General features: G+C 48.8%; 1 protein-coding gene across 1 annotated transcript in view; it reads left to right on the top strand.

Annotated features, from left to right (window-relative positions):
- Nucleotides 1-3,105: 3,105 nt before the first annotated feature.
- fam117ba (family with sequence similarity 117 member Ba) overlaps nt 3,106-11,860 on the top strand; it is a 35,523-nt gene continuing 26,768 nt past the window's right edge. Inside the window, exons 1-2 of the mRNA XM_035394348.1 lie at nt 3,106-3,330; nt 3,436-3,724. Of these exons, the coding sequence (XP_035250239.1) occupies nt 3,106-3,330; nt 3,436-3,724 (514 nt within the window). The remainder of the gene's footprint in view (nt 3,331-3,435; nt 3,725-11,860) is intronic.

Genomic DNA, 11,860 nt, shown 5'->3' with positions numbered 1-11,860 from the left:
AACAGACCAGTTAGAGGTGTGTCTCTCAGCCCAGCTCTCCCATCCGTGTCCTGTCTGTGCATGGGCAGGCAAGCAAGCCGCGTATCTGTATGTATGTAACATAGATCCACCTCCCCTTTGGTGTAAATAGGTTTGTATATAATGCAGCCATCCTCATATATGCATATATAACATTGATATCCAGAATCTTTGTGCTTTTTTAATTATGGTATATATATAGCTACTACCCAACTGTTGCTATGGGACCAGTAACTACAACAGTACTGTGATATTTATCTTGTGGAGAAATAGTGCGGTTCTGCTCTAAAAATAATTTCTGATCTGTAAAAAAAAAAAAAAAAAAAAAAAAAATTGCTGTTCTTTGAAAGCATGTGCAAAAAAAAAAACAGGATGAGGGAGTAGAGATTGGAACACTTGGCACCCGAAGGAATTAAGGATTAAGTCAGAACTGGACACAACGGACAAGATGATTGGTCACAGCGAACCCCCGAACCCAAATTTCTCCAGGTGGTTTTCCTGGGCTGGGATTGGGCTGGAGCGGACCCCCGGTTGGGGTCCGTCCCCTAGCAGGAGTTGAGTCAGGACCGTTTTCTTAAAAGAGTCGGTGTTACACTGTGGAAACCCTTCGGCCTGCAGATCGATCTGCCCTCTGCTCCCCGCGGAGGCCTTCGGTTGCTCTGATACATGGCCGCTGTGCTCGCGGAAGCGCACGCTGAGAACCAGTAACGACTGTGACTTTGCTTACCGTAGGCGAAGAAGAGTACAGGCCAGTCCAGCTAAGGAACCACAGAACTGGCTCCCATTCGTACATTCTCCATAGTTCTCTATCCAGTCACCCCCCCCCCCCCCCTCCTCGTTCACATATGCATTTGTAACCCAAATGAACCCCAAGAAACTGCCATATCTAATCAAACTCGTGACAGGCCACAAGCTGCTCCCAGAATCCACCTGAGCTGGTTTTACTTTTTCTTTTTTTATGTCATGAAGTGTCTGAATGAAGCAGTGGGTGATAAAATTGTATTAAATATTGTTTTTGTAAAAAAAAAAAAAAAAAAAAGTGCTTTGTACACAATTTATTTTACAAAAAAAAAAGGAATGCAATGTCCTGACTAATTTCTTTGTATGAATGAAGGGCTTGAGAGGCTGGGGTTTCGTTTCTCTGTAGAAACCGGAGGTTCACCTGCGATGTGATCCTGCATAAATTTGTTGCTCAAAAATTTTAAAAAAGCCACTGAAATGTTTTCTATTAAAGCTTGTAAAATAAGCGCATTGAAGAGAAAGGATGAAGAAACTGAAACCCAACGCTTTACGCCTGTTGAGAAAAATACATGCTTAGAAATGGCATTTAGAGGTTAAAAGCTTGCTGTAAAACCATGCATTACTACATTGATTAAAGATATTACGGAAAAAAGTGCTTGTGTCTCTGTCTGAATTTATCACTCGGAGTTGTGTGTTTTCTTACTCTTTTTTATACTGGAGGAAAAACTTGAAAATGAATGGGAACCACTTATCAGTGTGATGTGGTGGAAGACCATTTTACTGATGGCAGGATGAAGATAAACTACTGATCGAGTTGAGCTTAAAACATATTAAGTCATAGAAGAACTGCAGAAGAATTGCATAAAATGGTCTCAAGCTCCACTCGTGGATGGCCGCAGTGTCTGCAGGGTTTATGTCGTTTCCTTTAAATTAGAAGTGAGTTTAGGCCTTGGAAACAAGGTATGTGCACTCTTAAGTGGAGGGATTAATTATTTTACGTTAGTGCTGAAAAACTCTTTGAAAACAAGCAGACACTGTTTTTTTTTAATATTTGAAGTTGAGATCCCTACCATAAAACGACTTGCACTTTTATGGCCACGGGGGGGTGCCGTTTCTCAAAAAAACAGTTTCATTCCAATTGGAGAGATAAAAAAATAAATAAATAACGTCGATGCCATTGTTCAGTTTTACGCTTCTTTTCGATAAGTCATTTAACGGTAGTCATACCGGAGGTCCGTCTGGGAAGGTGCGCGGATTGACGTGTAGACGGCATTTCGGTTAGTATTCAACATGCAAGCAGGAACACGTTTTCTAAATGCTTTACTATTAAGCCAGCAACATGGTCGGGCGTGCGAAAATAGCAGCGTTCTCGCGAGAAAAGACAGGTTTCGTATCTTACTCAATCCTTTGTAAGGTACACGTTCTAGAAGACACAAGAGATGTATTTAAATTAACACGTTAGTCATGCTAGATTTATTTACGTGTGACGCTGATTACATTTCTATTATAAAGTAATTTACAAATCAGTACAGTGCATCGGCTGTTCGTCCATTCGTTTTCTCTCACACACGTTTTCCAAACAGTTTGGAGAACAGTGGAAAACAATCAACATCTATATATGGACTTCCCTTTCGATTATGTTTAAATAATTCATAATTACACTCGCGTTCCAAAGGCTTTTTGTATCTTTAAGAAACTGGAAAAGGTTGGACTTTGTTGAGCGTCCAATGAGAAGTTGCTACAGGGCTGGAAATGGCCAATGGGAAGCGCGGAGGTTGAGTCGATTAGGGGTTGGCAAAGAGACAGGGTGCGTGGCTAGTGAGTGGTTTTCAGTTAACTAGCAAGTCGTACCAGCCCCAACTGCGTTAGAAGTAGACGTTTGCGCAGCGACAGGGGTGAAGCACGGGCACGATAAATGGACTTTACAACAAAGGACAAAAGACAGTGAGCTAACTGCTTTTAAAGAAACCTCTTTTTTTCACCAGGAAATCTCGACTAAGGGGAAATTTACATTTTTCCTCCTGCATTTACGCACAAAAGGGCGTTGCTGGATAAGACTAACATGTCTCAAAGAGTTCGAAGAAACGTGTCGCCGACTACCAGCATTACCGCTGCCAGCAGCGGGGGAGGTGGGAGTGGGGGTGCTGGAGCTTCGGGGACTAATGCGGGATTAAGTTCGTTCGGTCGCCTGCTGCCCATGAAGGCTACTGTTCCGTTTCAGCTGAAACTTCAGTCACAGCCCCCCCTGCAGACGAGGTCGCCACATGGTACCAGTAGTGGGGGTAACAGCCCCACGCGCAGCAGCAGCAGCAACAACAGCAGCAGCAGCAAAGGCAGCGCCAGTGGATGCGAAGCGACCGGCACGCGCACGTCGACGTCGAGCAGTCGGAGTCCCACTCGTGCCGTCTCCGCCAGCGCCTCGGCAGTCATTTCCCCACTCGCTCCATCTTCCGTTTCGCCTCCTTTTTCTTCCTCGCACGCGAGCCCCGCCGCAGCCGTCGGCACACAGACTGGCAGCGCTTCCTCGCCGTCTTCGGGTGGCAACCCCGCCGTCACGACCCACGTTTCCGCGTCAGGCACGAGCGGCGCGACCGGCAGACCCCCCCAACCACCACCTCAAGCACCCTCGCAACAGCAGCTCACCGTGTCCGCCTCGCACGGCAACATCCACAATAGCGGCAACAGCAACGTCATTACCAGCCTCTCCGCTCCCCCATTTTCTGTGTCCGCCCGGTCCCCCTGCTCTTCCCCACCCAACCCCTGCTCTGGCTCTCCGATTGTTCGCTGGTGGCGACCTCCCTGCAGACGCCGCATTTTTCCGCTTCGCCATCCTCCTCCTCTTCCTCCTCTTCGTCATCCTCAGGTGGCAACCGGGAAAGACCGCAGCCCCCACCCCAACGCTCGTCCCCGGAGCACGGCAGGCAGTCTCCCGAGAGAAGAAGCCCAAGCTCGCCCATCTTCAGAGGTATGTGTCTGCCATCAAAAACAATAGATTCGATGAGCGAGTCGAGATGGAAAGCGTACACCTCCCTAGCTGCCTATGCAGATAGTAGGGATGCGCTGATTGAGGGAAAGGTAACGGTCACGGGAATAGGGAGTCTGAATTGTAAGGTGGCGTGCACGCTGGAATGAATGCAAATAAACGCTTTCTATGCGTCTATTCATTCACCGATTCATCTCCCGGCGAGCCCTGTCCGCATCCGTTCGGCTCGCGCGGAGCATAAACAACTCTTGTAAGCGGCCGCAGCTAATCACTGTGGCATCTTTTGGGAATATTTTCTCTCTCTCACCGACTTCGGAGAGGTGTAGAGGAATTTTACATTTGTGTGTGTTTCTGCATTAATTCTCCCTTTGTGTCTCATTTCATGTTTTTTTTTTTTTTCACGAAACGAGAAAGGTGGTGCAGGCACAGGCTGCTTCTATTGTACGCTGTAAATCAAATTAAATCTGTCATTTCCAGGCAGGTGCGTTTGGCACTGGCGCTGGAGGCAGGTGTCGTGTTGGTCCTCTCGTGGATGTTTGTCCATTGTTACTGCCTTTTTTCCCCACAGATGGTTAATTCACAACAACCGAAGGCAACGGCTAGATTAGCAGCATCTTCATTGGCGGCGTGCCGTCCGTCCAATCAGCACTCACGTTCGCATTGTTGCTGCTGTTGTGCCGCGCGTGCTAAGCGTATTAGCAGCAGAGAGCTGAAAATGCCCATCTGCTACAGTACAGTAGAGGGGAGGGGGGGGCTGTGGGGGAGGGGTCGGGGAGTACAGAAAAACAACATGGAAGCGAGGGAGGAACACGGGTACTGCTGGAGGGAATCTGGTCTCATTAACAAAAGAAAAAGGGAAGAGGCGAAGTAGCTCGTGTGGTGGCGGAGCAGGCAGCCAGCGGGACGTTCCCCTGGCCGTTCCGCGTGGCGTTCCTCCTCTGCGGGTTTTTGGTGAACAGAGAGGGGCTGGGCAGGCTGTCTTGGGCCCCTCCGGGGGACAAGAGGTCGGGCCTGTTGCGTGTGTGCGCACTGTTGTTGAGAGAGAACTGACAGTGATTACCAATAAATAAATACAAACTGTGGTTGATTGTGGTCACTTTTCAGGTCATCATTGCTGAGAATCTGTACGCTTTTAGGTTTTTAACTGCAGACAGTTCAGCTGGGGTTCAGCTGTGCAGTGAAAGCTCTGTGCCGGTCTCTGTGTTTCCAGAGAACGCTCTGCTCCAGCACTCGCTATTACACTGCGCACCCCTGAGTGATTTGTGCCGAGAGTATGAAGGAGCCGTGTGTCTGGTGCGTATCCATCTGGCCGTTCCTTCCGCGGTGTCTCAGCCAATGGCGTGAGCCGGTCACAGGGCACGTGCGCGAGGCCTGGTGACACGTCCGGCGGCAGCCGCCGCGCTCCTGACCGAGCTCGCGCGAGTGCAAAGGTATCGGGAGGAGACGTCCAGAAGCAGCCGCGCGATTGGCTCGGACGCATCGCTGGCGCGTCAGAGCAACACCCCGCGCACTGCAGTTCCTCACTCTCGGGTTCACACACCGGCCTTATCTCACTGAAGCACGGCGCGCTCCACACACACGGAAGGGCCGGGGCAAGCAAGGCCGCTATGACACGTGCATGTAGCCCTTTTACACTGCTGTGTGTGTGTGTGTGTCTGCGCGCTTGCGCGTGTGCGTATGTGTATAGTGTGTGTGTGTGTATAGTGTGTTTAGTGTGTGTGTGTGTGTGTGCACATGTGTGTGTATGTTTGTGTGTAATGTGTCTTGAGTGAGTGTGTATGTCTAATGTGTGTGTGTAGTGTGTGAGTGAGTGTGTATGTGCGTGTGTGTGTGTGTGTGTCTGGGTATATGTGTAAAGTGTGTGTGTGCGTGTATGTGTAGAGTGTGTAGTGTGCGCATGTGTGTGTATGTTTGTGTGTAGTGTGTGAGTGAGTGTGTATGTCTAATGTGTGTGTGTGTAGTGTGTGTGTGAGTGTGTGCGTGTGTGTATTTCATTGCTAGGTTAGTGCTTTGAAACTCGCTGAGTCCCTGTATCCCTCCATTTTGCCCTTTTCCCCTCAGATTTAGCGCTGTGTCCTCCTGGCGCTGGTGAAACATGCTTTTCCGGCTCACAGCCTGGTCTGTGGACTTTATCCGTTTGACATGTCAGTGGGCTGGTTTCCCTTCCTCCCCCCAGAACCACAGACCTGCCATTCATTTTCTTTATTTATTTTTTGGTTTGGTATCCAAATGCGCAAGCTTCTCGAATTCATTCAGCTCCCCACTGATATGTGCCATTCCCAATGTAATGTTGAACAATGCTAATGGCTGGTTAGATCCTGCCCTACTTACAACTGCATTAACACATGTTCTCACTTTGGCCAGACTCAAACCATGCCAAGCATTACTGTTAATTTGGCAAAAAAACGTAGTTATTTAAACATCAGCAAAGAATGGGAAACAAGAGTATCTGTGTGAATTGAAATGATTAATGCGTTTGCTCATTCAATAGCAGCCCTTTCTTGGCTATCTGATTAGTTATGAGCAGAAATAGAAGCAGCTTTGGGAAGTCATGAGGCCGTTTGATCTCAGGCCTGTGCGGCAGCTCCAGTGGAGCGTTTTTAAAAGGGGGGGGGGGGGGAGCAGAGAAATTCTAACTCATTAACACACGGCCCTTTTCATACCTGCCACCAGAAGCACCTGGGGAACTTTTACCTGTGAAAGCACCTGGGTCACTTTTACCTGTGAAAGTGCCTGGGTCACTTTTACCTGTGATAGCACCTGGGTCACTTTTACCTGTGAAAGCGCCTGGGTCACTTTTACCTGTGAAAGCGTCTGGGTCACTTTTACCTGTGAAAGCACCTGGGTCACTTTTGCCTGTGAAAGCGTCTGGGTCACTTTCACCTGTGAAAGCGTCTGGGTCACTTTTACCTGTGATAGCACCTGGGTCACTTTTACCTGTGAAAGTGCCTGGGTCACTTTTACCTGTGATAGCACCTGGGTCACTTTTACCTGTGAAAGCGCCTGGGTCACTTTTACCTGTGAAAGCGTCTGGGTCACTTTTACCTGTGAAAGCACCTGGGTCACTTTTGCCTGTGAAAGCGTCTGGGTCACTTTCACCTGTGAAAGCGTCTGGGTCACTTTTACCTGTGATAGCACCTGGGTCACTTTTACCTGTGATAGCGCCTGGGTCACTTTTACCTGTGAAAGCACCTGACCTGTGAAAGCGCCTGGGTCACTTTTACCTGTGAAAGCACCTGGGTCACTTTTACCTGTGAAAGCACCTGGGTCACTTTTACCTGTGATAGCACCTGGGTCACTTTTACCTGTGAAAGCACCTGGGTCACTTTTACCTGTGAAAGCACCTGGGTCACTTTTACCTGTGAAAGCGCCTGGGTCACTTTTACCTGTGAAAGCACCTGGGTCACTTTTACCTGTGAAAGCACCTGGGTCACTTTTACCTGTGCGTTTTGTAGGTGTGGTGCTGGCAGCGGGTTTGTGAGCGAGAGGAAAAACAACAACAGTGCAAGGACTGGCTGTAACAAGCCAAGTTCAGACATGTAGCGCTCCAACCGCCTCCTGCTCTGCCCCCAACCTCACGGGCGGGAACACCAGCTTTTACTGCTGTCCCGGGAAAGGTCTGTCATTCTGCGGGTGTAAAACTACAGACCTGACATTCTGTGGCTGTAAAACTACAGACCTGACATTCTGCGGGTGTGAAACTACAGACCTGACATTCTGCGGGTGTAAAACTACAGACCTGACATTCTGTGGCTGTAAAACTACAGACCTGACATTCTGTGGGTATAAAACTACAGACCTGACATTCTGTGGCTGTAAAACTACAGACCTGACATTCTGTGGCTGTAAAACTACAGACCTGACATTCTGCGGGTGTAAAAACTACAGACCTGACATTCTGCGTGTGTAAAACTACAGACCTGACATTCTGTGGCTGTAAAACTACAGACCTGACATTCTGTGGGTATAAAACTACAGACCTGATATTCTACGGGTGTGAAACTACAGACCTGAGAGGGTGGGGTGGGGGGGGTAAGAGAGAATGTGAGGGAGGGGAGTGAGGTAGAGGTAAAGAAGGGATGGAGAAATGAAGGTCATGTAAATATTATGTGACTGTTGGGGTAACCCACACCTGCTGTGGGTACGCCCCTGTGGATCAGACCCACAGCAGCAGGGATGTTCTCACATGTGAAGGTCAAACGGCAAACGGAAAGGTCGCGGGTTCAGACGCGGTCGCTGTCCCGCCAGAACACAGCCCCAGTCAGCGGGACGCGTAACGCGGTGTCGCTGTGTGTCACCGTGGTCACCGGGGGGGGGGGGGGGGGCGTTGGGGGGGGGGAAGGGGGGGGAACTCCCTCCTGGAGTGAGGTGCTGTTTGTTTCCCTTCCCTGGACCGGTTCTTTGAAGCTGGCAGTGCATCTTATATTTCACTTGTTCTTCCTCACAGTGCCAAATGCTACTGGCAATAGCCAGGATTGGCCCATTACAGTGGCCAATAGGACCATCTTATCTATCAGGTCTTCAGCAAACTCATCTCAGGGAGGTGAAGTATGTCTCTGCTACTGACAGGGCAAATATCACTCAGTATTCTTGCAGTGCATATTGCAAAAAACTGACAGACCTTGGAGAGGTGAAAGTTTAGTTTGTATTTTAAAATATATATATATAAACAGCCTTATTGGTAACTGAGTAAATGGACAAACCTTGACATAAGCTGACTCAAAGATAGTCTGGGGTTGGCTAAAGAGTTCTGATGCTTTTGTAAGTAGAATTCTTCAGCGGTATTTGTGGTGTCTCCTTATCTTCAGACTGGAGGGGGGGTATCTGGGGGAATTTTTGTACGGAGCAGGCAGAGATAGACAAAACAACCGTCCCTCCTACTGTAAAGGTGATTAGAGCTCTTTCTGTGTGCTTTCGCACTAAGGACCTTATCTGTGTGGATGTACCCAACCACACATCCAGACTGGGCTGATCATTTTCTGAGTGTGAGTGTGAGTGTGTTTGTGTGTGTGTGTGTGTTTGTGTGAAAGCACCCCTCATTCAACAGCTGGAGCAGGGCTGCCCAACCCTGCTCCTGGCGATCTACCATCCTGCAGGTTTCCACTCCAACCCCAACAAAGCACCACCTCATTCAACAGCCAGAGATCTCATTGAGATGCTAATTAGCAGAATCAGGTGTGCCAAATTAGGGTTGGAGTGAAAAACCTGCAGGGTGGTAGATCTCCAGGCACAGGGTTGGGCAGCCCTGGACTGGGAAATTCAGATGATTCTGAGTTCTGAACCCGCAAAATCCTTGCAGCATGCTTCTCTTGTAGTTTCCAGAGTGTGCAGAGAAACCTGGGCGTAGATGTTCCGTTCTGACATGGAGAGCTTCCCCCATCCCGCTGTGCTTTTAGACCAGTGTGAAGGTGTTTGAGCACCGCTGTCCTCAGTACTGTACCTTTATGGTGAACATCGCTGGGAAGGAACAGGCCCCCCCTGTGTCATCAGAAACACCCCACCCCCCTCTTACAAACGGCAAACCAGCCATGTTGGTTTGGGGCGGAAGTGCACTTGCTCGCACACACCTGGAAAAGGTCTTTTTTTTTCTTTTTCATCATGCTGTGCCGGGTATATGGAAACTCTAACCGCCACTGTGCATGCTGGGAATGTGTAGCCCTGGAGTGCTGCTGGTTAGCGGCTAGGTCCTCCTCGTCCGTAGCTCACGCAGTGCATTCCACCCCAAATACTCCCCCCACCCCCCCCCCCATCACCCACCTGTCTGATTAACCCAGGTATGTGTGTTTACCTTCCTCAAGAGGACGCCGTCGTCGTCCCTGGTGTCCCACCCAGGTGGTTTGTGAGGACTTGGTTTCTGCTTTCTGTGGCTTTTTGCCTTTTTGTTAGGCAGAGTTTGGAAGCTGTGAGTCCGCAGCGGAGCTGTGGAAGGCTGTGGTGTGACACAGGGAACGTGGCTGTGCGTTTCTGCGCCTTCTGCGCGTTCACAGCGAACATCCTTTCCCGTCTGCTTCAGTCGAACGAGTGGGGAAGTGACACTTCAAGTCTTTTAAGTCTTGTTTTCACGGAGGGCAGCGACTGAGCAAAACAAGTTCAGACTTATTAGAACGCTGGATTTATAAGACAGGCCGATCACAGCCCTGTCTGTGTCTTGCTAGCACACAGAGAGCTAGTGAGGAAAATAAAAAGCTAAGGGCTTCTGGAGAGAACTCTGTGCAGGGCTTTTGTTGAGAACAGCAGTCCTGGGGCTCACTGAAGCTGGTCCTGGAGCAGGTGGTTGACCTCCACAGCAAGCCAACTTGTCCTTTTTGTTCAGATAAAAGCAAAAGATCTAGGCCTAACAGTACCTTCAGATTAATGAATGTGTTTCCCCTGAATTCACCAGAAGTGATCATATCTCAGTGGTTCTTTCATATTTCTTTTGGGGGGCATGACCTCCAGCCCCCCCTCCCCCCCAAATGGTTGCAGGTCTTGGGGTCTATGCAAAAATAAATAAAAAAGAACAAAACAAAAGCAAAGTCTTCAAAGGGCTTTTGTGACTTATTCAGCTAAATATTTACAGTGTTTACAATCGAAAGGAAAACAGGATGAATAAACTGTTGTGCTTAGTTTAAAAAAAAACAAACAAACAAGCATCTTGCACACTGCCCCTTGTGAGAACAGGCAGGACCACGCTTTTATTGTGACGAGTGTGTTGAGACCACAAGGACAGACAAAATGGCAGGTGTTTGGTTAAACGTTCCATTCCCCCCCCCCCCCATTTCCCTTTGAGCAACTGTTGATTTCCTTGAAAGAGTTCAATCAATTTTTTAGAGAGGGAGAGGGAAAGAGCAGGGGAGCCTGCTGGAGGAGTCCTTCTGAGAGGAAGGAAAAAGAAAGAGAATAAGGGAGGGAGGGAGGGAGGGAGGGCGGGAGGGAGGGGGGCAATTATTTGTGGAGTCTCAGAAAATGTAGGTCATGACAGTCAGGCAGTGTGTGTGCAGGCTGGCCTGTGTGGCTCCACCACAGCCCGCCGGTCGCTAATCAGCTTTAAATTCATTAAAGATGGCCGCCGCACGCGTCCAGCCCGTCTCAGTCTGCGCGCCTCCTCTGCTCTCTGTCTGCGGCGGGAAGACGGTTCAGCCCAGGCTGAGAGTGTTTACAGCTACGCCGAGCCCAGGGCGAGCCCGCAAAGCTCACAGGAGGGTGTGTGTGTGTGTGTGTGTGTGTGTGTGTGTTTGTGTTTGTGAGTGTGAGTGTGTGTGTGTGCGTTTGTGTGAGTGTGAGTGTGAGTGTGTGTTTGTGTGTGTGTGTGTGTGTGTGTGAGGGTGTGTGTGGGTGTGCGTGTGCGTTTGTGTGTGTGAGTGTGTGCATGTGTCTGTCTTTAAAGAAAGACATTGAAGCATGTCTTCATTGTGAAATGAAGTGAATTGGAGTTTATAGAACAGAGGTAAAGTGTTGCTGCCAGGACCAAGTGACCCAAAGGAAGCTAATGCATGTGCCAGAGTTGGCGGGTTTTGGTGTGTTTTTCTGGGTTTGTGCTGGTTTGGTTGGTGTCCGCCTGTTTTCACACTGTTTACAGAATCTTAATTTTGTGTTTTCTGACACCATTTAATGAGATAAGTATTTTCAACTCACACACACGCACAAACACACACACACACAAGCACGCACACACGCACAAACACACAGACACGCACAAACACACACACGCGCACAACCCATCCATCCATGTCACTTGAGAGAAATGAATGACAATTTTCTTTTTTATTTATTCTAAACTGATAGTTTCGCAGCTGCAAGTAACACGTCTCTGCTGCTAGCGCTAGCTAGTGTCTGATTAGCTGTGAGCACAAGCTAGTGTCTGATTGGCTGTAAGCACGAGCTAGTGTCTGATTGGCTGTAAGTGCTGTCTAGCATCTGATTGGCTGTGAGCGCTAGCTTGTGAATGATTGGGTGGCAGGCATCAAATAACGGTGTTTGTGTGAATTTTTTTTTTTTTTTGGCAGCTTCTGGCAGCTTCTGACTGGTCCATATTACACAAGAAGCTTCATTATTTTAAATATTTTAGCTGATTAGTTTTTGTGGTGGAGAAATAACGGACATTGTGGCCTCGTGCCTGGAGGTCCTTGAATGTGTCCA

The sequence above is a fragment of the Anguilla anguilla genome, chromosome 15, assembly GCF_013347855.1.
Source record: "Anguilla anguilla isolate fAngAng1 chromosome 15, fAngAng1.pri, whole genome shotgun sequence".
Taxonomy (NCBI): domain Eukaryota; kingdom Metazoa; phylum Chordata; class Actinopteri; order Anguilliformes; family Anguillidae; genus Anguilla; species Anguilla anguilla.
The sequence above is the reverse complement of the archived record's forward strand: the minus strand, read 5'-3'. Positions and strand labels throughout refer to the sequence as shown.